Source organism: Phoca vitulina, unplaced genomic scaffold (assembly GCF_004348235.1).
Source record: "Phoca vitulina isolate PV1807 unplaced genomic scaffold, GSC_HSeal_1.0 scaffold11, whole genome shotgun sequence".
Lineage (NCBI taxonomy): Eukaryota > Metazoa > Chordata > Mammalia > Carnivora > Phocidae > Phoca > Phoca vitulina.
In genome coordinates this window covers 17,199,596-17,227,284 of record NW_022589714.1, presented here as the reverse complement: position 1 = coordinate 17,227,284, position 27,689 = coordinate 17,199,596, and the positions used below count along the sequence as shown (strand labels likewise).

General features: G+C 35.9%; 1 protein-coding gene across 49 annotated transcripts in view; it reads left to right on the top strand.

Annotated features, from left to right (window-relative positions):
• Window positions 1-27,689, top strand: part of RIMS1 (regulating synaptic membrane exocytosis 1) — a 490,270-nt gene that overhangs the window by 21,437 nt on the left and 441,144 nt on the right. The window contains exon 1 of one of the 49 annotated variants that reach the window (XM_032409478.1): window positions 4,235-6,082. The exons of 47 other annotated variants lie outside the window; for them this stretch is intronic. Coding sequence is in view for 1 of the 2 variants with exons in the window: in XM_032409474.1 (XP_032265365.1) it covers window positions 6,116-6,180 (65 nt within the window). In the remaining variant the exon portion in view is untranslated. Of the gene's footprint in view, window positions 1-4,234; window positions 6,181-27,689 lie in introns of those variants that run through there. One more of the 49 variants, XM_032409474.1, reaches the window with a different exon arrangement.

The window sequence follows — 27,689 nt, the reverse complement described above, 5'->3', positions numbered from 1 at the left end:
ACTACCAAGTTCTAGCTCACAGCTTGCATAGCTCCATCACACCATATATATATAAATGCCTGCTTTTAACTCATAAGAAAAGCAAGTGTACGTAATAAAGGTCTGTGTTTTCTTGGCGAAATTCTAGTAATTTGGATATATATTCCATAACATTTAATGCAAATTTTCTAAGAGATAAAGTTCCTTCCAGAGTTTTCTTTATACTTAAGTTGGCAATGACTTATAAGGATCAGTATAATTCTGAGAATTAGTTCTTAGTTGTTTTTTTTTTCCTTCAAGTTTGAAATTAAGAGGCTGATGTATTTTACGTTATCTAGCAGGCAATGCTAGATCTTTCACACCACATGGTTGGTAAGAGGGCTTGGTGATGTGAAAGGTGGGCAGTTATAATTCCATTTACCCTCTGTCTCTTGGTTCTAGCGGGACTGGTGTTCTTTCCCCTCCACCTCCAAAGAGGGCACTCTGGCTTTTAGTTTCTGTTTTTATTTCTTTAGGGAAGAAATAATGGGTAATTTGGGCAGAAATTTAGGCACTTTATCTTCTTTCTTTCCTTCTTTGCTCTCTACTCCTCCTCATTACAGGAGACAGAAATATGAGAGCCTCAGTGGGGAATTTTCCCAGAAGAGAGATGAAGCATCCATTCCTCTATAATGCCAGTCATTTCCGGGGAGGAGTGATTTTTCTTGTTTGGCCCTTGGCCTCTCCCCTGCTGGGTAAATCCAACACTGTGCCATCCCCTCAGGGCTGCTGGAGGGGAAACCTTCTGGAGGAGAGGAGCTGGGTGGATGGGAGCGAGGCACTACTTCCATGAGCTGCTGCTTCTCTGTGACCTCTCCTTGTAGGAGAGTCAGCCCTTCAGGGTGAAATCAGCATTTCTAACTATACGGGAGGCTGCATATAGGGTATTTAATTTACTTGTAGACAAAACAAAACTGTGGATGAGGCAGAACAGCACATTTAGAAAGGAAGAGGATGCTGTGTTGGCTGCACAGTCGTTGGTGAAGTTTGAGCACCCCCTATTATTTTCCCTTCAGCATGAAGTTACAATATGTTTTGTTCAAGCCTAAATGAACCTTTTCATCTGGTAATTAACATTTTTACAGTGCTTCTCTTACCACCATATATTTTTGTTTAGAAAATTAAGACCCAGAGCCAAAGTCAATGAATAAAATGTTTGTTTTGCAAAGAGTATGTATTTAAACCTGTAAGAGATGATTAGAGTGTAAAGGGAGAAAGTTAAAAAGTCATTTAATCTCAACTTCCTTGATTTCCCCACGTGTCAGTATTTCGATCCTATTGTCTTGGCAGTTTATTTCATACTTACCATTCTTTGAAAATATTTCTGAAATCATCTTTTACTCATATTAAGTGACAGATACAACTACTGAGTGAATTCTGTGGCCTCCTTTTCATGCTGTGCATTTTGACACACATGAAGAGTTGACTCTGAGTTGGTGAAATTTGCACGGCAAACTGACCTCTTAATCACACATTAGCTCAGGAGTTCGTGGATTCTAGTCTTGATTCTACTTTCTCTAATCTAACCCTCTAGGGTCTCTGAGTTTTCAAGAATGTTTCATTCATTTAAATGAATTAATTGCTTAATTAAAATAATGTTTTGGCTCTGGCTTGCATCAGGAAATACAGAGGTATGCTAAAATTAACAACAATTATGTGATTCTGTAAGTTACTGCAGAGCTTATTAAACTTTCAGGAAGCTCTGTTTTTTATGTACATGTCAGAGCTAGTTTTTTAATTTATCAGAAGTGGTTTGTAATTATTGGTAATGCTGCTAATAAAATTTATACTGTTTGAATTGGAAAAAAATTAGTATAGACTCAGCCTTTTATTAAGTGCAATTTGGACTCTGAAATGTACTTCCTGGCATTCCTCATATTGTAGATGTTATGCTTTCTGCCCTCTCATAGAACACGAGTGCAGCCCAGATGAGGAGAGTCAACCCATCTCTTTCAAACACCAATGATTTTCTATAAGTTGGATGGTCAGAGGATTTCAGCATGACTGTCTCAGCCTCTGCTTAGAGGTCTAAACTGGAGCCGAGGAGAGTTAATTTACAGATGGGAAATAACTTTTTAGTAATAAGGCTATGGTGGGAGGCTGTGAAAATCAGAGAGAGAGAGAAAGAAGGCATTTCTCTGCACACGCTTTTCCCTTGATCAGGAGAAAATTAAAAAGAACTGCCCATTTGATAGACTATCAGATAAGCTGACAGTCCAAGGCTTAAGGGGAGATAAACATTTTATGTTTTAAAAATACATAATTTTAGAGGGATGGAGAGAAAAGTAAAACAAAGGTTTCAGGGTATTTGCCTGACTGTGGAAGCTTTGGAATGCAGTGAAATATTGTGCATTTTTGGACTGGCCGAATGCTGGCTGTGAGGTCCCTGGGCTGACGACAGGGTCTGGCATAGTCACTGGGGGGCCCATCGGTGCATAGTGTCCAGTCCGTGAGTACACACTGAGCCACATGATGCTTACCAAACTCTGGGACTAATTAGAATTTTTTAACTGGGCATGAAGTCTCATATTCTGTATTGATAATTTGTAATTATCAGTGCTTATAATTGTTTTATGCACTTAGAGGTTTGTTTTTTTTTAACAGATTTTTTTAAGACTGTGAAGTGAAAGATACACATTTATTGAGGCCATTCAGCTAAATGCCTGTTATTGCTGCTCTGAATTATGCACGTTTTATGACTTTGAACTTATTTCCTGCTCACTTTCTTGGTCTTATCAAGATACTTATCCCCTCTGCTCGGTTCCATATCCTTTGTGATCCAGGATTGCTCTCAGAGGTACTTCATATACATTTTTGATGGTGTATGGTACACACAATATCATTTTTTTGCAGTACTTTTGCCTATATGCTCTATGCCTTAGGTAAAATGCTGAGAACAAAAGAAGTTAGTTCTAAGTGAATTTGGATATTTTTGAGGTGTGTGAAAGGTGCCCTCTGATAGCTCGAAGTTTGCCTCAAGCCAAAAATTAAATAATTTGTTACTATCCTTTTGTCTAGGAAGTAGTGAAGGAGAACTTGGGGAGTACCAGCAGCTACATAGGGTGAGATGAGTCTGTCAGTCAGCCTGGCTCCACGAGGAAGACTGGATTGGAGGAGAAGGAAAGGAGATCAGGGGGAGAATTTTCCACTAAAGCTCTGCAAGGGTGAAGGTGACAGTGGAATCAAATCTAATTTGGGTTCTATAGGTAGTGTGGTAGGTAAAGTGAAATTTGGGGATTGTTGAAATTTCACTTTCGAAAACCCCTTTGGAAGAATCCACATTGAAAGCAAACCATCATGTTCTATCCTCTGGCATTGCATAAAGCAGCTCTGTTGAGCCCCAGGTTATGTAGTTGTGTTTTCAGGTCTGTGTTGGATAAAAAAGATATGTGTCTGTGTGTCACTGAATTCACTGAATACCACAGTCTCACTCAACTGGAGAGGTATTCTGTGGATGAGAGACAGGAAGTGAGACTGCCCTGGCGTAGAAGATTCTCACGCTCACTCATAGTAAATGCTTATGAAGAGAATTGGAAATGGTGAATGGATTCCTGCCCACTATTTAAACAATTTCCTTATTTCTCTCTCTGTCATATGGTTAAATTCTCGTAAGTTTAATGCTTGTATGATGCAAATGCACTATTTTTGTGGTCAGCCAGCAATAGCCAGCATCCCCTACTTCCTCATACTGTTTCTTGATGGATTTAGCACTGGAAATAAAAATAGCCATTGGTGAAGATTTCTCTCTTTGAGATGGATTACATCTATAGAAATAGGCTAGACTTGTTCTCACAAGATCTTACTTAACATAGCTTTGAAATATACAAAACTGTTGAAACCTTTGCTTCTTAATACACATCAGTCTAAAGGTAGTGGCTTAAAGGGCACTTATTTGTCAGAAATCTGTTGATACTTGCGAAGTGTAAGACACTGTCTGGCCTTGGTGAGTCAGTATATGGCAAAGAACACATGTCACAGGCCTTTACAGGGCTTCCACCTAAATTTGGCCTTGCTGTTTCTCTTATGTTTTATATCTCTTAACTTTGACCTCATCGCATATCCTTTAAGACCTATGGGAGTGGACTCCTGTCAGTGGGGCTCCAACTGAAAGGAGGAAATCCTCTTTCCTTACCCGTGCCACAATCCTTGTATCCCGTGTTAAGAAGAGTAGATTTATGTTCTCAAATTTTGCTGCTCTCTCTCTCTATAAAAATCTATAGATAGATACAGATTTTTTATTAAATCTTCAAGTTCATATCCTGAAACTAGTCATTTGAGTCCAAAGGAGAATTTGGAATTAGGTATAGAAAAATCTGAAAATGAAGTAGCTTAAAAACTGGCATTCAACCTTGCCTTTTTTATAGTCTATGAAGTTATATTAGGAGGGAATGTAAGAATGTTTCAAAGAGGCAGGGACAGTTCTTCTTTTGTTTTAGGTAATACATTTTTTGCTTAGTCCAAATATGTTTTATTGAAACATTTGAAAACAAAATCTCTGATACTGAAATGAATTCTTCACATCTCATCATTCCTTCCTTCTCCAGCTTCTTTATTTCTTGCCCCATTGTGTTTCCAATAGAGCAAACATAAAACACTGATGTGTAAAATATTGGAATAGAATTTAAATATTCTACCTTTTTCTTGCTATTATTTATCATAATTTCTACTAAATTATAATAAGTGTATTTATTTTTAATGACTCTTTTCTCACTGCGTCTCCTTTCATATGCTGACATACTTATTTAAAATGTCATAGCATTGTTCCCAGAGATGGTCCCATAATCTTCCCCAAACAATGACTTGTTGCAATGACAAGGAACCTCTTTAATGGTAAAGAAGGTGCTCAAGAGGTCTTGATGAAACATTTGGCAAATATTAGTCCTTAGAAATGAACACAAGCTTAAACATCCAATTTAATTGAACAAATATTTATTGAGTAAGTATTATGTGTCAGGTACTGAATCATATTGCTCAACAGAAAAATCTATTAGTAAAATAAATAGAACTTTAGAGGGAGAAGAGTATTTGCTGTCTTCTGTGAACCCAGTGGCATGGGAAAGAAGGATTTGATGTTTCAGTATTATTTTGCAAACAAAAGACATATACCTTTATTATAAAATCCTAGGTGAAAACAAATGTGAAAAATAGACTTCGTGAAAGCTTCTTGAATTTCACACACTGTCTTGTTCTGAAAACAACTGACTGCAATCAGATATGGTTTGAACTTTTTAAGGGAAATAGACTCAGACTTACTTTTTCTTTATTTAACCAAAAGCTACTTTGATCCAGCTATTAAATCCGCGTGCTAATGCCTTACAACAACCACAAGTTTCTGAACTGTATGCTGTATGTTTTGTGTTAAAAGAGTTATTATACTTATTTGAAATATGAGAAATATTTTGTCATTTAAAAGATCAGTAATATAATTTTATATTGCTAAATATTTGTAAAGAAGGGTCTTATGATAGAAAGCACCTGGGAGATAGTTAGGCTTAGCTCACCCATCAGTATGACAGATGGACAAATTGACATGGATGCTCATAGGAGAGGCTGGAAGGAGAGGCTAGTTGGTGAACAACCAAGTATATTTTGACAAACCCTGATTTTTTCCGACTTGAATATTGTTTGGCGGGGAATTGCTTTATCTTTTTATAAATTTTATAATCTTCTTAAAATTACTTGAAGAATACATTCCACACTCCCGTCCCCAGTCTGTTTCTGTCTATACTGGGATTTTTGTAATATAACACCCTTAAATAGAGAACAGTTGCATCTAATCCTATTTAAAATGGTTGCTAAGGGACTATTCATAGGAGCTTAGGAATGACTCAAGATCTCTCTCTAAGGAGTCAAGGAGAAAAATTAAAGAAAAGAAAATATATAGAAAGGATTTTGACATATGGGTTTGTGTCATGTGGTTTCTGGTATTTAGGAGGTAGGAATCATTTCCCAATCTGTGAAGTTCTGGGCCTCCCATTGAGCCCCGAACCTTCTCCTAGTATGCTGGTCTTCTGTTTTCCTGAAGACTCCCGTGGGAAAAGAAGTTTACACAGCTGAGTTTGGGGTGAGAGGGATACTTCCTTTTTCTACAACTCAGATGTGGTACAAAATGATAACTAAAGTTTTGATCCATATCTCTGCTAACCAATTCCTTCAGAAGAGGTAAAGGCAATTGCTGGGTGAAGGGGTGGGGGTAAGACAAGCTGGGCAATTGTGTTGGTTCTTTCAAACCCATTTCAGGAAACATAGAGGCCTGTTTCATGGTGCTCTGTTTTTTTTTGTTGTTGTTGCTGTTGTTCAGGATGAATGTGTAATATTTATTTTTTCCCTTCATTTGTGAGAGTGACTTTTATATTACTTTGTGACTAGGAAAATATGAACTCTAGGGCTCTCCATAGACCAGGTGAAGTATATGTCTACTATAAACATTGCCTTTCTTTTTTTTTTTTTTTTTGCCAGTTGCAAATATTCAGGAGTTCATAAGAGGGAACTTTGAATGCCAAACCAGAAATTTTGTCTGACATACAGAAAGTTAGAGATCTCTTTGCCCACAAAACATTTAAGAATGGATTCAAGGGCCTTTTAAAACTCAAAACCTGGCCAGAGATTTTAGAGCAAAGAACACAGTGAAAAACTTCTAATCCTAAGTAAAAAGGTTAGAGTAAATTAGTTCTCAAAACTAAAGTGAGGTTAAATATGAAACTTTAATAATAAAGGTGTTGATTTATCCTTAGACGGTTATATTTAAAATAAGAGCTAAATAGTTTTGTTCATATACCATTGCTAGTTAATATTTACTGACTATAAATTAGAGTTCTTATTCTATGAAACTACCAAAATCAGGTGGGAAATTGTTAGGGTCTCCATCTCATCTTGTTAGCTTTGAGATCTAAGGTACCAGAATTCATTATTTGTTCTGTAGGGAGCAAATCTAACTAGCTGATTGCTAGCCTCCCAGATGTAAACAAATAAAAAATTAGGTAATATAAAACATGCTAGAAATTTAGGGCCTCTTTTGCTGTATTTACATTGTTTGAGGGTCAGGGTCATCCTAAGTTGATAACCTTTGTGCTTCCTGCAGCCCTGTAAGTGCACCTTAAATACAGTAGCCATAGAAAATCTTTGTTGTCCAAGTGAATTTAAATATCTAAGAACTTCTGTGACTTTGATTTAATCCTGTTTGAGAAGCTTGATTTTTATAATGATAATACCAATTGCAACCAGGCAAAAATATTGCCAAATTATGCATACAAACCCAAGGCTTCCTATTCTTATATGTGTGAATCATTTAGTGTTTTCCTATCACTTTAGACCTCTGTCCACCTATATATTGACAACTTTTCTATTTACAAGATATCCTGATAATGTTACATATGCACACATACTTTTTTTCCCTTTCCAGGTCTTATTCATCTTTCCCCAATCCCATCACATATGCTTTTCATCTTTGCCTCCACTTTCTCTCCAACTATGACCAGGTTGCTCCAGAAAAAAAAAAAAAAGTCTAGTGACATATGAGGTAGTCGCCTTTCTTTAAACAATGATTGTGAATGTAAAAGGCCAGCATCATAAAATATGTTTGCTCTGTGTAGGTGGTCCAGGCTATTTTCCAGTTGTCCACATGCCTTTTTTTTTTTCCAAACACCTGGGTGTCTTCCTCACTCAAGAATATCCACTATCCTTTGCTCCACAGATGCCTTTTCTTCTTCCTCAAGTATGAGAACAGGGTGTACTTACTGAGAATGTCAGAGCTTGGGCTAGTCACTTAACCGCTCTGTGTTTCAGTTTCCTCTTGTTACAGGATTGTTTGGAGGATCAAATGAGTAAATATTTATAAAGCACTTAAAACAGTGATAAGCACTTGGTAAACATTATCAAATTACTTATTAAATAAAAGAAAAATTAAAATAAATGTGGAGAAAAATTAGTGGTGAGAAAAAGTGGTATTTGAGGAGTAGGAATTCCTCACTTCTAATGCCAAGAGTTTTGAAGTTATGTGAGTTAGTGTTTGGAGAAGCTGGAATGAGCACTGGGGAGAGCTTTCAAACTGATAGATCATGTAATTTCCAGTAAAAGCCAGCTACAATAACTAACATTCAAAAAATCATTTCATGGATTAGTGTATTTGAGGAAGAATTTATAAACTATTTCCAAGGTTACAGAACATTTTCTAACAGACCCCTTAGCTGTAACCATTGCCCCACTGAGCAATAATTAAATTTTACTTTTCCGTGTTCCTTCTAAAAATTCAGTCTGCTCTTCTTCCAATGGTTAATGAGTTACCTGAACCAATTGGTATTTGTATTTGTAAGAATTCAAATTATCTTTGAGTAGTTATAAGCTGATTTGTAAATTAACCTTATAAAATTACGGTTGCTTTAGATTTCTGAGCATATTATTAATTTGCTGATTTGCAAGTCATTTATGAAGAACCAGGATTACATTTTTAAAAAATGTCTTGGAAAAAAATGAAAATAAAAAATGTCTTGAGAATCCAAAATGGATGTTACTCAGCAAATTGTATCTCAAGGACTTTATTTATAGGCAAACCCTTTGTGGTCTCACACTGAGCATGTTTATTCCAACTTGTTTAGGTCATGACTTAATTAATCAATTAAGGTAGTTACTTAGTCATTTATTGCCAATTAGGGGAAGAAGAACAACTAGAGGCAGACACATTCATTTATTCATTCACTCAGTACTTATTTCCAAGTGCCTACAGTTCAGGGACTATTACAATACAGTGGCAACCAGACAAAGTCCCTACCCTCATGGAGCTTACATTCTAGTGAAGGAAGTACATGATATGATGGAATTGGAGGCATTTATATTCCAGTGGTTAGAGTAGACTTACATTATCATTCTGCTACTTACTATGTGACCATGCCAAGTTTTTTAAACTCTCTGTACTTCTATTTCTCTATATGTGTAGTGAGAATAATAAAATTACTTACTTCATAGGATTGTTTTGAAGACTAAATGAGTTTAATATACATATAATGCTTATTGTATCAAGTAAGGATTTAAAAGAGGGGCAGGGTAAAGAAGACTATTCAGCAGTCTATTGCAGACATTCGAGGTAAGAGATTATTATAGCTTGAACTAGAGTAGTAGCGAAGAGGGGTTGATGAGTAGGGATTGGGTACAAGATATATGGCCAAAGGTAGAGTTGACAAGAGTTTCTTTAATTTGATTGGGTGTGAGTAAAATAAAGGAATCAAGAATGATTCTAGTTTTGTGTCTGAGCATCCAAATGATTGAGGTACCATTTACTGAGATGGTGTACATTTAGAAAAGAGGTCTGATTGGACAAAGAGTTCAGTTTGAGACATGATAACATTGAGATGCTGATTAGATATACAGCTGAAAATACTGAATGGGTAGTTGAATATTCAGGTTTGGAGTATAGGCAATTGTTGGGGCTGGGGCTATAAATTTGAAGTGGTCAGATTATAGATCTTTTGGAAAGCCATGGAGCTTGGGTTTGATTGTCAAGACCAAGAGTAGACAGAGAAGAGGGCTAAAGATTGAGCTATGGTATTGTTAACTTTTAGATGTGGAGAAGAGGGAGAGGAGCCAATGAGAGAGACAGAAAAGAGGTGACAAGTGAGGTAGGAAGAAAACTAGGAAAGTGTGGAATCACGGAGGCCAAATGAAGAAACAGTTTTAAGAAGGGGAGAGTGAAAAAGTCTTGCTGAATACTTGTGAGGAACAGAGTAACAGTGAGGGCTGAGAGTTGCCCATTGGATTAGACAATGTGGAGGTCACTAGTACCCTTGTCAAAAACAGCACCTTGGAATACTTAAGACCAAAACATAATTTGTTGAGTGGATTCGAGAGAATGGGAAACTACAAAGATGGAATAACTCCTTTGAAGAGTTTTGATACAAAATCAGGAGAGAAATGGGGTGTTATTTGGAGAGGATGCAGGATTAAGTTTGTCTTTCTTAAAGGGAGTTACTATTGCAAATCAGTGTGCTATTAAGAATGAACCAATCAAGGTTTAAGAGAAAAACCTTAAGGATGTAGAGGACAGAAGGGATAATTATAAGATTAAAATCCCTGAAGAGGCAAGAAAGGATGAGCATGAGCAGAAAGGAGGAGGAGTAGGCTGTAAATACAAGCAAGGACAGTTGATCCATTATAACTGAGAAGAGGTATATTAAATGGGCACAGCCCCAGAAGGTGGTAGACGTGAAAGTGATGGGGAAATGTGCAAGTTCTCATTTGATCACTTCCCTTCTCAGAGACACAGTGAGCAACTGGGAGCAATGATAAGGTAGGGGATGCTAGAGAAGAAAGGAGAAAATGCAAAATAGTAGCTTCAGAGGGTGGGTGAATAAATTTGCCAGAAAAATATAGAGAGTTGCCAGCAATACTGAGGATTTATTTGAGGTTTGAGATCATAAGTTTAATTTGAGTTCGGTTAGCAGGGTATGTGATTTTTGTGCAGCCATGTTCAGCTGTTTGCTGTAAGCAAGGGGTGAGTGGAGAGTTAGATTTAACTAGAGTTAGAATTTTGCCAAGTGTCTATGAACACTCAATAAAAGGGCAGATCTACTGAGGGTGTGTCTCACACTGTGATAATAATGAATCATGGTTCATGAAATCTAAGTGGATAAGGGGATAGAGTCAATGAATTATAGGTATTTCTGGGCTAGAGAATTGTGAAGAGGGGTTTCTAGAGTGAGTGAGTGAACAGAAGAGAAAGTGATGTTGAGGGAGTGGAATGTTTAAAGTTCAGAATTGGTAATAACAAGGTCCAACATGTGACTATGGCAGTGGGTCCCTGAATTGTGGTAGTGAGCCAGATCAGTAGAGAAGAGAGGTCAATTACCTAAGAGTCCAGTGGTTGGATGAATCATCTACATGTGCACTGAAATTGCTGACTGATGTTTTAGTCTGTTTGGGCTGCTGTAACAAAGTATGCATGGACTGGGTGGCTTATAAACAACAGAAATTTATTTCTCACAATTCTGAAGGCTGGATGCGAGCTCAGAGTGCCAGCACAGTCTGGTTCTGGTGAGAGCCCTCTTCCAGGTTGTGGACTGCCATCTTTTTGTTGTATCTTCACATGGCAGAAAGGACAAGAGAGTCTCAGGGGTCCCTTTTTATAAAAGCACTGATCCTCATGAGGGTTCCACTCTCATGACCTAATTACCTTCCTAATACACGACGTGGGGGTTAGGATTTCAACATATGAATTTGGGGAAAGACACATTCAGTCCTTTGCAACTACGGCTGACAGAAATAATGGTGAAGAGAAAGACAGTAAGTCACTGCAAAAATCTTTAGTGCCTGGGGGTTTGTCTCCAGGAAGCAAAAAAGCAGATTGGTAGTTATATAGGTTCATGGCATGTGCTTCAACTTTTTTAGGGACTTCTTTCTAGGAAGGAGAGAGTTTAGCACCTGTGATATTCAGGCACCTTAGGAGATCAAAAGATGCATTAGATAGTCATCTTAAGGAGTTTGAAGTCATTTTGTGGGAGAGATGAGAAAACTGCATGAGTAATTTAAAAGCAGGGTAAAATGTGATACAAGAAACAATGGAGGTATAGCTGACACAAAGGAGATTCAGCAGAAGAGTCTACTTTGAGATGGGGGAATCCAAGGGAAGCTTTTTTGTAAGAGGTGTCTTTCAGGTAGACTTTGAAGACTGGGAAGGATTTGAACACAAAGATAGGAAAGAGGGAATTTCACACACAGGGGAGAATGTAAGCAAAGGCTTGGAATTAAGAAATTACAGGGAAGCTGCCATTTTTGCTTCCAGGATGCATGAAGAGGCTGTGAAAAAGGGAGAACTGGAGAGTATGATTGGGGCCAGATAAAAGGAATCTAATTCCAAACAAAGGCCTTTTGTTCCATAGGCAGCAAGGAGTGGTGCAAGACCTAAAGGCACATTGAAAATTTTTGAGCAAAAGAATGGCATGGTCCAGTGTGGGCTTCAGGAAAAGAAATGGTGCAGTTCAATGTCCAACAGATAGAGGAGGAAGAGTCTGGGAAAAAGAGACAAGATAATAACACAGGCAAGGAGTAATTTATATTTGCTTTACAACTTATAAACACCAACTATGGTTGGTATTAATACTGATAGTGGCATTGGAAAGGATTGGTGAGGCCAAATTAATAAAATCTAGTAGTAATTCAGTCAATAAATATTGACAACATTTGGATGTAGTATTGAGAAGAGTAGAGAAGAAAGCCAAGTAAGTGACAAGGTTTTGATTTTAGCCAATGTGAAGGAATATGATCCCATAAATAAAGGACAAAAGAAGAAAAGGACCAAGTGAATGGGAAGATTATCACTTCAGTTTTGGCATATTGAGTTTGAGATGCCAGCTAGTGTCCAGATACAGTTATTTAGCAGGCAGTTAGAAACTTAAGACTGGCCCTTGGGAGTCATCAGTGGGCTGCTGCTGGTGGAAGTCATGAGATCAGGTAAGAATGCCAAAGAAAGGGTGGGTGTAAGAGAGAAGTAAATAATATCAGTGATAGGTCATTGTGGCACATATTTATTGTGGGGGAAGAATGATAGGAAATAGCCAGAGACTGAGGCAGATAAGGGGTAGTGAAGTCAGCAACAGAGCAAGTCTGCAAGACTGTAATGTCACTGAATCCAAGAAAAAAAAAAAAAGGCAGTTTTTTTTTTTTTTAATGAAGGAGCTATTTAATTATATCAAAGGATCCAAAGAGGTTAAGGACAAGAACTGAAATATGCTGTTAGATTTTGTAATATCTAAGAAATCACAATTGATGGATGATAGCAAAACATCAATGATAGTAACAACCACCACAATAGCTTCAACTTTGACTACGATCAATACAACAGCAGTATTTTGCCACCAGGGGAAAAAAACAGTAAAAACACCGTAAACATAAGAATGTACTCAAATTTATAGTGGACTGTGTCCAGTTAGTATAAGATTCAAAGAGTGCAACTCATTTGAGCAAACCCTGGAAGAATCAGGAATTATTACATAATAGATGTTTATAATATTAAAACATGTTTTAAGAAAAGATCACTTCACATTAAAAATACTTGGTTTAAAAAATTGGTGACATTAAATACAATGTGCTATCCTGAGTTGGATCTTAGAACAGCAAAAGAATATTAGTGGAAAAACTGGTGAAGTGCAAATAAAACTCTATAGTTAGTAGTCATGTACCAATGTTAATTTTTTAGTATAATATTTCATGTACAATGGAAAATTAGGAGAGACTGGGCAAAGGGTAATGGAAACTCTTTCTGCTATCTTTGCAGCTTTTCTGTAAATGTAAAATTGTCCCAGATTAAAAAGTTTATTTTTAAAAATATGACCCAACAAATCCAGTGGTGCATGTAATGTAAATTTTCACCCAGATAGTTAAATGAATAAATTCTTGGTGCTTACGTAGGTAAATTTTAGTTAATGAAAATTTTATGAAAACTAACTCATTCTGCTGGTGTTTTTATACAGATGTGGCATTATTGTTCTGAGACTAAAGAGTGCTATGAATAAAATGTCCTTCAGGTCACCTGTTTTCTCCAGTCGTTTTTTACATCTGTAGCCTAAATAGCCAGCTCCAAGTGAACCTATTTTCTCAATGAAATTGACTGCAGTTTTTTATTTGTATTTTGCCTTTTTTCATAAAAAATAATTCATATTTATGTTTTTTCTTGCTAATTATTTAAGACCAGAAAAAGGCATGTGCCCATTATTTACAAAGTGTTCTAACAACAAAAACAACAAAAGTACTCACTTGCTCTTACTGGGGCATATTTCAGCTTAGTGGGTGATGATTTGCATGTATAATTCACATTAATCAAAAGCAAAGCCATCCTCCTGGAGGTCCTCGATAAAAGGACATCTGTACAGTCAGGCAGGATGACCTCTTAAGTCTGCCCTCATTGAAGCCAGTGAGTTGTTAAAAAAGAATTCTGGTCTTGAATACATTCCATTCTTCAGCCAGTTTCTTGTCAAAGGAAGTTAAAGTTTCAAACTCCCAAGTTTCCAATGCAGTATGTTAAAATGTCCAGATAATTTCAACCACCTTTTTGCCCCTCTTTGTGGTATGACTTGTACTTAGCATAGTGATTTACAAATATGGACTCTACAATTTCGGGCTCTTGTAGAATCACATTCATTTTCTTGAGTTGTGCCCATATAACAAGTTTGCCTACTCTGTTAGCAAGCATGGGAGCCAAAATTGCCTATGAAAAAGAGATGGCAAATTATTGAAGGCTTTTTTCTTATACAAGTATTGAATTATGCAAAATCTAAAATTTGCTTTCATATTATACTTTCTCTAGTGGGAAACACAAATACAAAAAATATTCATTTTATACATATAGGAACAAAAAAGGAACTGGTTTGGTCTTTATTATACAAATGCACTTGAAGAAACTGTCCACCACATTCTGCGGTATTTCCTTTATTAGAATCCTTGGTGATACTCTTCTCTAGTTTCTCTTCCAGTACTTACCACAGTTGTTTTGTTTGTTATTTAATTAATATTGCAAATTTTTGTTTTGGCTACCAAGAAAATCAGAACAAAACTTGTATCTTACCTTAAACCACCATGTTGGACTTAACAGCATACATTATGTATACTTACCTCATTTCAGCCTATTTTCCTATCCTTATTGTCACTTAATTCCAGTTCTCTCTGCCCCCACTCCTTTCCCATCACACACACTCACAAACCCACATACATGCACATTTATGCATTTCAGTCCTTTTTCAAATTCTTTTTTTATTGTGGTCAAGTTATATACATAATATTTATCATTTTAACTCTTTGTAAGTAATGGCATTACATACATTAACAATGTTGTGTGATTTTCACCACTATCCATATCCAAATCTTTTTATTCATCCCTAATAAAAACTCTGTATCCATTCAATAATAATTCCCCCTTCTTCCCTCCTCTCATTCCCTGGTAACTTCTATGCTATTTTTTGTGTCTATGAATTTACCTATTTAGATGTCTTTTCATATAAGTAGAATCATACATTATTTGTACTTTTGTGTCTGGCTTATTTCACTAACATAATGTTTTCAAGGTCCATCCATATTGTAGTATATATCAAAATTCCAATTTTTTTGGCTGAATAATATTCCCTCAAATCCTTTTTGTAAAAAAAAATAAAGTTTAAAGAAGAAGGAGGAAGAGGAAGGTGGAGAATTAAATGCACTAAAATATGGGAATATGCCCACAATGTAGTAAGTGCTCCACAAAAATAAAAGCATGAAAAAATATTGATGTTACTTTGTTAGCAACTAAGAACTACCCCTGGGAAAAATTGTGAGGTAAATGAAATTAATATTTAAGACTTTTCTCCCTTCACTCTCAGGTCCTCTCTCCCTTCCTCAGCAACTTCCACTTTACCCTTTGAGATCTCAAGGCACTCTGCTTTACTTGAATTGTCCCACACTGTCTCCACAACCAGGGCCCCATATGGAAGTCTGTTTCTGAACTGTCCACCACTTCTTTAGGATTCAACTTCTGGTTATCCTTAACAGGCTACTATGTGATAAATTTATGCAATGGCATTATGGCTAATAATAATAAATCTAAAACTAAGAAAAAATTTAATGTAATACTCTTGTTTAATTCAAGAGAATTACAATTCTAATGTTGGAATTTTGGATTTCACAACTGCCCAATGTGGTAATGATTTTCCTCAGGGTACAAGGTGTTGTGATGAGTTTGCGTTCCTACCAACAGTGTAAGACGGGTCTCCTTTCTCTGCATCCTTGCCAATACCTGTTGATTCCGTGTTGTTAATTTTAGCCATTCTGACTGCTGTGGGGTGATATCTCATTGTTGTTTTGATTTGTATTTCCCTGATGATGAGTGATGTTGAGCATCTTTTCATGTGTTTGTTAGCCATCTGTACGTCTTCTTTGGAAAAGTGTCTATTCATGTCTTCTGCCATTTTTTTAAAGATTTTATTTATGAGAAAGAGAGAGCGCACAGAGGGAGAAGCAGACTCCCCACAGAGCAGGGAGCCTGATGCGGGGCTTGATCCCAGGAACCTGGGATCATGACCTGCACCAAAGGCAGACGCTTAACTGACTAAGCCACCCAGCACCCCTCTTCTGCCATTTTTTAACTGGATTATTTGCTTTTTGGGTGTTGAGTTTTATAATTTCTTTATATATTTTGGATACTAACCCTTTATCAGATATGTCATTTACATTATTAAGTAGGATTTATTCTTGGGCTGCAAAGGTGGCTCAGTATCCACAAATCAATCAACATGATACACCACATTAATAAAAGAAAGGATAAGAACCATATGATTCTTTCAATAAATGCAGAAAAAGAATTTGATAAAGTACAACATCCATTCATGATAAAAACCCTCAATAAAGAAGGGTTAGAAAGAACATATCTTAACATCATAAAGGCCATATATGAAAAACCCACAGCTAATATCATCCTTAGTAGGGAAAAACTGAGAGCTTTTCCTCTATGGTCAGGAACAAGACAGGGATGTCCACTCTCATCACTATTATTTAACATAGTACTGGAAGTCCTAGCCTCAACAGTCACACAACACAAAGAAATAAAAGACATCCAAATCAGCAAGAAAGAAGTCAAACTTTCACTATTTGCAGATCACATGATATTCTATATAGAAAACCCAAAAGGCTCCACTAAAAAAGTTGCTAGAACTGTGACATGAATTCATTAAAGTTGCAGGATACAAAATCAACATACAGAAATCTGTTGCATTTCTATACACCAACAATGAAGTAGCAGAAAAATAAATCAAGGAATCAATCCCATTTATAATTGTACCAAAACCCGTAAGATACCTGGGAATAAACCTAACCAAAGAGGTAAGAGATCTGTACTCTGAAAACTCTAAAATGCTGATGAAAGAAATTGAAGATGACACAAAGAAACGGGGAAATGTTCCATGCTCATAGGTTGGAAGAATAAATATTGTTAAAATAGTCTATACCATCCAAAGCAATCTACACATTTAATGCAATCCCTATCAAAATACCACCAGCATTTTTCACATAGCTAGAACAAAAAATGCTAAATTTGTATGGAACCACAAAAGACCCCGAATAGCCAAAGCTATCTTTAAAAAAAAGAGCAAAGCTGGAGGTATCATAATTCCACATTTGAAGTTATATTACAAAGCTGTAGTGATCAAGGCAGTATGGTACTGGCACAAAATCAGACACATGGATCAATGGAACAGAAAAGAAAACCATTGTATTCTTTTTTCCCCTCGCTTTCTGAAACAGTGCTTTTTGGGTTTAGGTTTGCCCTGTTAAACACTTGCACATTTCATACTTGAAGTAGTTTTATTTTACTGTTGGGTAAATTATACCATCTAAGTAGTTGGTAGTTGGGAACTAGATTAGGGCTTGTAATATGATGAAGAATACAAAACACTTCTGATGTCCTCAACTCTCTAAAAAATATTTGGCAGATGGGCTCAAAGAGCATTCATCATAAAGAAAGCTAAGTTTCTATCTTTGCCTTGAGGGAAACAGGCCTTCCTGACCCAATAACCAGTTTGGTAATGTCATCTTCTGGGATTTATTCTTAGGTTAATTCCCATGAAGAGGTTTAGGAACCTAAGGTTTATGAGCTTATCATTTATTATTTATTTATTTGAGCTCAATAAAATAGAAAGGCTTGTTCCTGTCTCTGAATTTCCCTCTTCCTTTGTTATATACACGAGAAAATATTGCTAGAAATCTCTTTGAAGGCACTGCCTTCATCAGTGGCACACTACCTCTTATTTTTAGATTTTAAATTTCTTCCCTTTGGAGAATGTTCTGTAAGAGAGTCTGAACTCCCCAATGAAAGGAACATGCAGTCTTGGTGTGTGGAATGCTGGAACCTAGTAGGTGCTTAATGAACACTCTTGAGTGCATGCATCCATGCTTAAACTATAATATACAATATGTTTTATAATGCTAATGGGTTAATTGGGAATAATTTGGAAAGGTTACTAATTCTACTTTTGAGGTTTCTCTGTTATCTTTCATTTTGGGATGACAGCACCTTTAAACAACTAGATTTGTCAGTTTGGACAACTAATTATCCCTCTGCTTGACTTTATCCATCCTTTGCCTTGTCTGTCTAGCTCTAATGGAGTGATATCAATGTGATAATGTCTAAGTTAGAGCTCCATTTATTATTTGTAAGAGGGAGATAATAAGACATCAGAGAGTTTTTAGGAGAAAAGAAATCAGAAAAGGGTCAGGCATCTGATAAATGCTATTTCCTTTTCTTTTGTTTGAATTGGGAATTGTGAAAAGGCTGTGAAGCAGGAAGTTAAGTATAAATACAATTGATAAAAATTATTTAATAGACAATTGGTATTGTATTTAGTGGGATATTTATCTGACATGGTGTGTGAAAAATGACTACTTAAATGAAATATTAATGACAATGTTGGCTGGTATTATAGATCACAACATTCTACAACAGAATTTGTGAGTGTTGCAAAGGCACAAAGTAGTCCAGCTTTTTAAGATAATAACTGCATTTCTCTATATAGTCTAACTTGAAGAAATGAAGAAAAATTTAGACACCAAAATAAAATTAGAACTTTGCAAAGGCACTCAAAACTAAGATTTAGCATTAGTCTGAGAAGTTATGACTTTGGTCAACCTTGTCATCTTACCTCTATCTTATTTTACAGATTTCATCTCTGTAGTTTTAAAGCTGATATTTCTGATGTTTCTTTATAGCAACCATAGATTCCATTTTATGTTTAATCAGTTTAGTGGAGAATTGGTAAAGTGTTCAATTAATTCAGCCAGTTTAGACATGAACTTGAGATTGTTCAAATTAAAATAGATTTCTCCTCTAAGGAACTTTTCTGTATCTATTGATACAAATGTCTTCTATTTCTGTTTCACATCAATAATGTAGACATAAGTTTGAAGATCCAATATTATCAAGTATGAAAGGATATAACACCCATTAAAAACACAACTGCAGAATCACATTCATAAATCTAATGCAGTCTTTAGATGCCCACATTAGTCTCTACTCAGTATTGAATAAACCAACCTGAAACATTTTCTCATGTCATCAGCAGAATCAAAGACCAAATGTTGCTTTCATGTTGAGGGGATAGTTGATATCTCTCAACTAAGTTGAGTAAACTTTTATAGCATTCAAATTATAATAGTAGCCAACCACTTCTACTTGTTAACATCAGCCTGATAACTTTAACATTAGCCATGACATGAACTTTAACTACATAGATGCTATTTCATGGCATCACTTTATAAAAGCAGTATATTAATGTTCATTAATGGCCACATAGACCACCACAGATCATAAGCATTGTCCTGGGTGTATGATACAATGATATGATGAGTAAGGTATTAACTGCATTTCACATATTAGAGAACTGTGTGGAGCTCATATACCTAATAAGAGGCAAACCAAGATATATCCTAAATCTGTTTAGATTCAAAGTCAGTGTTCTGTTTATTTTGCCATATTGCCTCTCCAAGATGGCTCCCATTCCAAGATGAACTTTATCTGAACTGATTAGAGGTGAAGAAAGAAGACAGTAGAAATTCAAAAATGAATGAGTGGCAATTAGTAATTTCTTTTCCGTATACATTTTTACTCTAAATGGAGAAATGGGGAGAAGACAAGAATATACCTCAATCACCTGTGTACTGTTCTACCCTTACCTTAAAGCAACCATGTCTTTTAAACTGACAGAGCATGGCTACTTATATATAAACCTAGCAGAGTTGCTCTATTGGATAAAGACATTTGGAGTATTTAGACCTGACTGACTCACAATTTTCTTATTTGTTATTATGCAGTTCTGTGCAGTGGTTTGTAAAATTATTACAGCTAACTGCATAATATAATAAACTCAAACAATGTTGAATATGTATTAGTGTATCCTGTGATGAATAAGGAGTCACAGTGAATTAGAATTGAAAAGCTAGTTTTGACTGAATAAAGGCAGATGTTATTAGTTGACTGGTTAAGCAAAATTCAGTGAAATTTTTAAGGGTGTGCAGTATGGATTGTATGACTGTGAAATTTGTGTATGTGAGTGGCTAGTAAGTTTTTTCTTTGATTACATATTAGGGAAATATATTATTGAAGGATAATTGAAGTATTGAAGGGTATAATTTAATTACTAGAGAAATCTACACTCTAATATTCTGGCCATATACCAAGTGATGGTTATTTCTTATTTTGGGGCTAATGGTAAAATGTCTTGGCATCATTATCACAAAACTTTATATAGTAAAATAAAAATTAGAGACCAATTTATAGCATTTGAAAGTTAATAGATTTAAATTGTCAGGTAAGTAGAATGCATTTATAAATTGCCTTGTGGCCAGTTTTCTTTCTGAAATGATGCAGTCCTATATAAAATCCTACAGTTGTTTTATGATTGAAGTCATGGATGATTCTTCATATTCTTCATAAGCTAGCAAGTTAGCATGTTCTGTAGAAATTATGGAAATCAGAATCCTAGTTTTCAAGTAAAAGAATACCAGCTCATTGTTTTAAAAAGGTGAGCAGTATGTGAATGTACAATGAAAAAGGAAACTCTTTCCTCAACCCCATCACAGTCTGCAGTGTGTGATGATTTTCAGATATCATTCTTGGTATACATAAACAAATTTAGAGATATTTATATATGCATTCCTATATGCACATACAGTTATAATGGAGGATTCATTTCATTCAGACTGTTCTGAAATCTGATATCTTTTTCCCCCACTTAACAATGTATCCTGGGCATCTTTTCATTCGGAATGTATAGAATAACCTTATTATTTTTAATGTTATCCTACCTTATGCATGTAAAACTGTTTATTTGACGAGTTCTTTATTGATAGTTTCTCTTCTGCATTATTTTAAATAATGCTCAAAGAACATCTTTTCAACATATACCCCCTAGAGTGATTTAATTTGAGTGATTTTCTCCAAATTTTATCTGATTTTCCTGTGGAGGGTATGTTAAAATCATCACAGATCACTTAATTATAGAAAATTAGGAGAAAGAACATGTACAAACTAAAACTACACCCATGAATAACATTTATATCTATATATTCTTTATTAACCAATCATATATACAATAAACCAGCCAATGTACTTCTTTCCTTTATTAAGCCTTGAACTTCTAGAAAGCACTGCTTAGTGCTTCTCTATCTCGATTAGATTTTTAAAATCTTGATACCCAGGATGCACCAATTAAATTGGAATCTCTAGGGATAGGACCCAGGCTTTGTAAAGCACTCCAATTGATCCCAGTGTGTAACCAATGTTGAAAACCATTGACTCAAAAGAGTAGCTTATTTTGAATGAGATGTTTCCTGGAGAGAAAAGGGGAGGAAGCAAGAAAAAATTCCAATAAATAAGTCTGTCATCAAGAATTTAATATATGTGAAGAACATGTTCACATAATGCTAATTTTTTGCAAGAGACTGAAAGTCTCCACTTCTGGCTTAATTTGGTTAGTGGAAGTAAAGAGAGAAATTGCAGCATCTTGCTGTGCACAGGACTGGTCCTGTTACCAGCTACAATTGCTCATATTACCTCTTCGTTGTAGCAGTTGTCTGGTTTACATTTTATATTTTCTATTTATTGTCATCAGTCTTCAATTTATACTTCTCTTCCCTGGTAGAGGGTACTCTCCTTGAGAGCAGGGATTCAGGCTGTTTCATTTTAGGGCTGGGTTCCTAGATTCAGGCGTAGTGCTGACACAGTTGGCACTTGATCAGTATTGGCTCCATGAATTGAGGACTAGCACTCTGGTACTTCAAAGGAGAGTAAAAGGTAGTCAGAGAATAGAGGTGACTGCCATAGGAGCAGATTGCTTTCGTTTTCACCCTTTTAAAATTCTTATTTTTGCAAATGACACTACAGACAAAGGGCTGATATCCAAGATCTATAAAGAACTTCTCAACCTCAACAACCAAAAAACAAATAATCAAGTCAAAAAATGGGCAGAAGATAAGAACAGACACTTCTCCAAAGAAGACATACAAATAGCTAACAGACACATGAAAAAATGTTCATCATCATTAGCTATCAGGGAAATTCAAACCAAAACCACATTGAGATACCAACTTACACCAGTTAGAATGGCAAAAATGGACAGGGAAAGAAACAACAAATGTTGGAGAGGTTGTGGAGAAAGGGGAACCCTCTTACACTGTTGGTGGGAATGCAAGTTGGTACAGCCACTTTGGAAAACAGAGCGGAGGGTCCCCAAAAAATTAAAAATAGAGCTACCCTGTGACCCGGCAATTGCACTCCTGGGTATTTACCCCAAAGACACAGATGTAGTGAAAAGAAGGGCCATATGCATTCCAATGTTCATAGCAGCAATGTCCACAATAGCCGAACTTTGGAGAGAGCCGAGATGCCCTTCAACAGATGAATGGATAAAGAAGATTGGTCCATATATACAATGGCATATTACTCAGCTATCAGAAAGGATGAATACCCAACTTTTACATCAACATGGGTGGGACTGGAGGAGATTATACTAAGTGAAATAAATCAAGCAGAGAAAGTCAATTATCATATGGTGTCACTTATTTGTAGAACATAAGGAATATCATAGAGGACATTAGGAGAAGGAAGGGAAAATGAAGGAGGGAGATTGGAGGGGGAGATGAACCATGAGAAACTATGGACTCCAAGAAACAAACTGAGAGTTTTAGAGGGGAGGGGGGTGGGGGGATGGGTTAGCGCCCTGGTGAAGGGTATTAAGGAGGACACGTATTGCATGGAGCACTGGGTGTTATACGCAAATAATGAATCATGGAACACTACATCAAAAACTAATGATGCGCTGTATGGTGACTAACATAACGTAATAAAATAAAATTTAAAAAAAGAATCCAAAAAATAAAACAGAATAAAATTCGTACATACCGGACTAGGAAGAGAGTGCATTTTACTTGAAGATATATCAGATTGTATTTCACTTAAATGTGGATTTTCAGTAAGAAAAATCTTTTCGGGTAAGGTGATTTTACATCATACACAAATGAGGGAAAGTGAGAAAATGATAATAATAAAGATTATTGGGAAGAAAAAAAGACATTTAATATGGTAGTGAGTACATTCTTCAGGAAAGTAGAAAACTATTATATACTTTTCTTAAAAGCTTGTCTTTATTTAAACAAATAATTTTGCAGAAACTTGGTCCCATCAGAAGGGGAAAGATTTGGCATGGAACAAAGATGGGATCTAATGAAATCTAGAAGGGTTAGTACAGCACTGGAGGAAAGTATTGAAACAAAATTATAAGAAAATTATTGTGAAAGTTCAATTGAGACAGCTAAAGATATGAAAGTTATGTTTAATATCTAATATTAAAATTAACAACACAGGCATGCCATGGAAAGGAGTAAGAATGATTTTAATATGCTCCAGGACTCTCTAAAACCTTGGTCTGAAATACCTAATTCAGTTGTTGGAGAAATAACAGAGTATTTTAGCCTACCTTTGCAAATTTTTATTTGATATTTGAGGAAATTATGAATAATATTTTAATGGCCAAAGGCATTATGTGGATGATGACAAATATTGTCCAATTAAGATGGACTTGATTTTACTACTGTGTAAATTCAGAAGTAGGAAAGTCCCAAGTGTATGGGAATATAGGTGTGAGTACATGAAGATACGGATGTAGAAAAGGAAAGTGTATTTTTTCATGTTTACAGTCATGATTATCTTCAATAAATCATTTATTCCCTGTATTAATTTCTTATGCTTTTATGTCCATACTTCCAAAACAGTTTCAAATTTGTCATTGGAAGAAATGTACTGGTGAAATGAGCCTATTTTTATAATTTTACTGTGACATTTTTCCCCGCTTTAAAAACCAGGTCACTTTTATGCAGTTAAGTTTTTATTCTCCAGTTTATTATTTTTTATTATAAACATCTTCATTTGTCCTTGTGTTATCATTTTTTTCAATCATGACTGATGTTACATATAGGCCTCACTAAGAATGTCTTTCTCACAGGTAAAGGGATCAGGATTTGTGGTTTCCAGCTGCCACTTTAAAACAGAATTTTTTTTCTTTTTTTTTTCTTTTAAGTTTTTATTTAAATTCCAGCTAGTTAATATACAGTGTAATATTAGTTTCAGGTGTACAGTATAGTGATTCAACACTTACATACAACACCCAGTGCTCATCACAACAAGTGCTCTCCTTAATCCCCATCACCTATTTCACCCCTCCCCCCATCCCTCTCCCCCTGGTAACCATCAGTTTATTCTCTATAGTTAAGAGTCTGTTTCTTGGTTTGCCCCCTCTCTCTTTTTTCCCCCTCTGCTTGTTTGTTTTATTTCTTAAATTCTCATATGAATGAAATCATATGGTATTTGTCTTTCTCTGACTGACTGACTTTGCTTAGCATAATATATCCTAGCTCCATCCACATCATTGCAAATGGCAAGATTTCTGTCTTTTTGATGGCTCATAGTCCACTGCACATATATACCACATCTTCTTTATCCATTTTTCAGTCAGTGAACATTTGGGCTCTTTCCGTAATTTGGCTATTGTAGATAGTGCTGCTATAAACACTGGAGTGTATGTATCCCTTCAAATTAGTATTTGTGTATTCTTTGGGTAAATACCTAGTAGTGCAGTTGCTGGATCAGAAGGTAGTTCTATTTTCAAATTTTTGAGGAATCTCCATGCTGTTTTCCAGGATGGCTGCATCAGTTTGCATTCCCACTAACAGTGCAGGAGGGTTCCCCTTTCTCCACATCCTTGCCAACACATGTAAAACAGAATTTAAGGGCAACACTATTTGTTATAAGTAACTCTCTTAATAAAAGTAAATAAACTAGATAGTCTGTTGAAATGTATGTAGTTTATTATTTTGTAGTATTTTCTTATTTGGTAATACTGTTTGTTATTCTGTGCCTACTAAGGAGAGAGGAATAGCATTTTAATAATGTTAAGTGATGGCATTAAGAAAATTTCTAATTGCTACTTAAGGATATATTTCAAGGGGCGCCTGGGGGCTCAGTCGGTTAAGCGTCTGCCTTTGGCTCAGGTCATGATCCCGGAGTCCTGGGATCGAGCCCTGCATCAGGCTCCCTGCTCAGCGGGGAGTCTGCTTCTCCCTCTCCCTCTGCTCCTCCCCCTGCTTGTGCTTTCTCTCTCTCTCTCTCTCTCCCTGGCTCACTCTCTCTCTCAAATAAGTAAGTAAAATCTTTAAAAAAATAAAATAATAAAATAAAAAAATAAAGATACATTTCAAGACTACTTAAATATGAAATCTTCCATCTTAATTTGTTTTAGAGTATTTTGTAAATTAAGATAACAAACTTATGATTAACACGAGAAGTTACTATAATAAAACCTGAACCAAATGAAACTTGGTATGTTCAGTATGATAGTCTCCTGGATTTTAGGAGGTATGAACCTTTCATAGAATCAGAATTATATTGCTGGTAGAAAGACCCTAGAGATCAGTCAGTCCATTACCCTATTTTACAAATGAAAAATTGAAGCCCAACAGGTGGTTACTTAGAGAGGTCTGATCCATGAGTAGAATCTAAACTCCCTTGATCCTAGTCTTCTGCTCTTTTGTGTCATGTTTTTACTGATTTTTAAGTGAATCAGGTCCAAGTATTTGTCCTCTACAACCCCCCTTTTCATTAGCAAACTCAGAATTTCTTTTTCACCATGAAAATAAAAATTATCATCCTCTCCCACTTTAAAGCTTGCCTGAAGATGTCAAATGGAAATGATGTTAGCACAGCCTAAACTGCAAGATATCTGGTTTAAGTATTTAGATTATATTAAGGTAAAGGTCAGAATTGGAAAAGTCAGAATGGATTAAAAGCAAAACCTATGTGAGCACTGAGACTAGAATCCACTAAAAATATAAAGCAAAGATTGGCCACACATTGACGCTTTTTGATTATGAAGCCACTAAAAAGAGAAAAAAATCCCTATGTAATAAATTACTTATTGTTGTCACCAATATTTTTAACTTTTAGATAGATTTTTTTACTCCTAGTTTCATATATTTGTGTATAAGTCCTGTTCAAAAACACCAAACTCAAACACATGGACCCTAAGTAACTTAATTCTCTCCAGTCAAAAATAGGAACTTCTGAATAATTTCATCAGAAGGTTCCTATGTGTACATCTAAAAGGGTCATGTAAGACCTCAGGAGAAATACTTGCTTAATGTTGTATATTTAAATAAAGGGCATTTATATCAAAAGTCTGATTTACATATGTTTATGAAATATAAAAGAAAGAGCAGAAAAAAAGTCTGACAGGAATATCTTAAGAATTGACCCGAAGAAACGTAACCATTTTCTGCAGTGAGTAGGCTCTACCATGTATAAAGGAATTTAAAGATAGCCATTCACAAGCAAATTAGATAGTTTGTCATCTAATAATAAAGAATTTAGTGATGATTAGTGGATGTCATTCTAGGATACATATCTTGACATTAGAAGTTTTGTACAACATGCCTAGGATTTTTTTAAATCATTTCTGGATGGGAAGCTCTCTAGAATAAAATTTTATAGAGTGAAATTTGAAAGTATGTTAATTTGGGGGAATAACTATGATACAAGTTACATATTTTGATAAAATTATGAAAAAGAGGAAGGGAACCTAAATTAAAGATTCTTTACTGAGCTCCTAATGTTCCTTTTATTCCCTTACAAATATTTATTGAGCACATACTTATGTGGCAGGCATTGTACTATGCACTGGAAGATATAACAGTGACCCAAATGGACAATAATCCTTGCCCTAAGGAACTTATATTCAAGTGATAAATACTTCTTAGTGTCAAAGATATATCAACAGTGCTCTGAATAACTTACAAAGAATGGGATAGTAGGGGGTAAGGTGGACGATGGAGGGAAGGAAGAGGAATAGAACAGGGAGTGGTGAATGGCAGAAAATCATGGAAGAGAAGTAGACCAAGTTCTGGGACTATCTCCATTGAGTTGGAACCTTCTGCAACTCAACTTCCACATGAGGTGCTCTCTCATGTACCATAGTATATCTGTCTTTTTTCACCTTGCATTCTGTTTCCCCAGATGTTTTCTTGCCTTTTCTCTCCACTTACTCTGAGGTGCTTTGAGTCATTAATCTTTGTATCCCAGAGCCAACCATGGTGTCTGGTACACAATGGGTGCTCTACCATCTTTGTTTAATGAGTATTAATAGCAGTTATCTGCCAAAGTATTCAGTTGTTGTGGAGAAACCTGCATCTCTGTATTTGACCATCTGGTTTATATTGGAAACTGAAGTGGACTTTTTTGACTGAAAAATTATGGTTGAAAATATCTTTACCTTTGAATTTTTTAAGACCAAATACCAGTGGAAGGGAAAAGAGATAGTGTGAGGGAAAGGATTTTAGCTGTCCCACTTCCTTCAAATAATGTCTATCAGTTCTTCCTCAATTGCAAATAAATACAATTGGATTTTTAAAAAATAAATAAAACTGTGTGAATTTAGCTTCAAAACAGTTTCATAGGGCGCCTGGGTGGCTCAGTTGTTAAGCGTCTGCCTTCAGCTCAGGTCATGATCCCAGAGTCCTGGGATTGAGTCCCACATCGGGCTCCCTCCTCTATGGGAAGCCTGCTTCTCCCTCTCCCACTCCCGCTGCTTGTGTTCCTGCTCTTGCTATCTCTGTCTCTGTCAAAT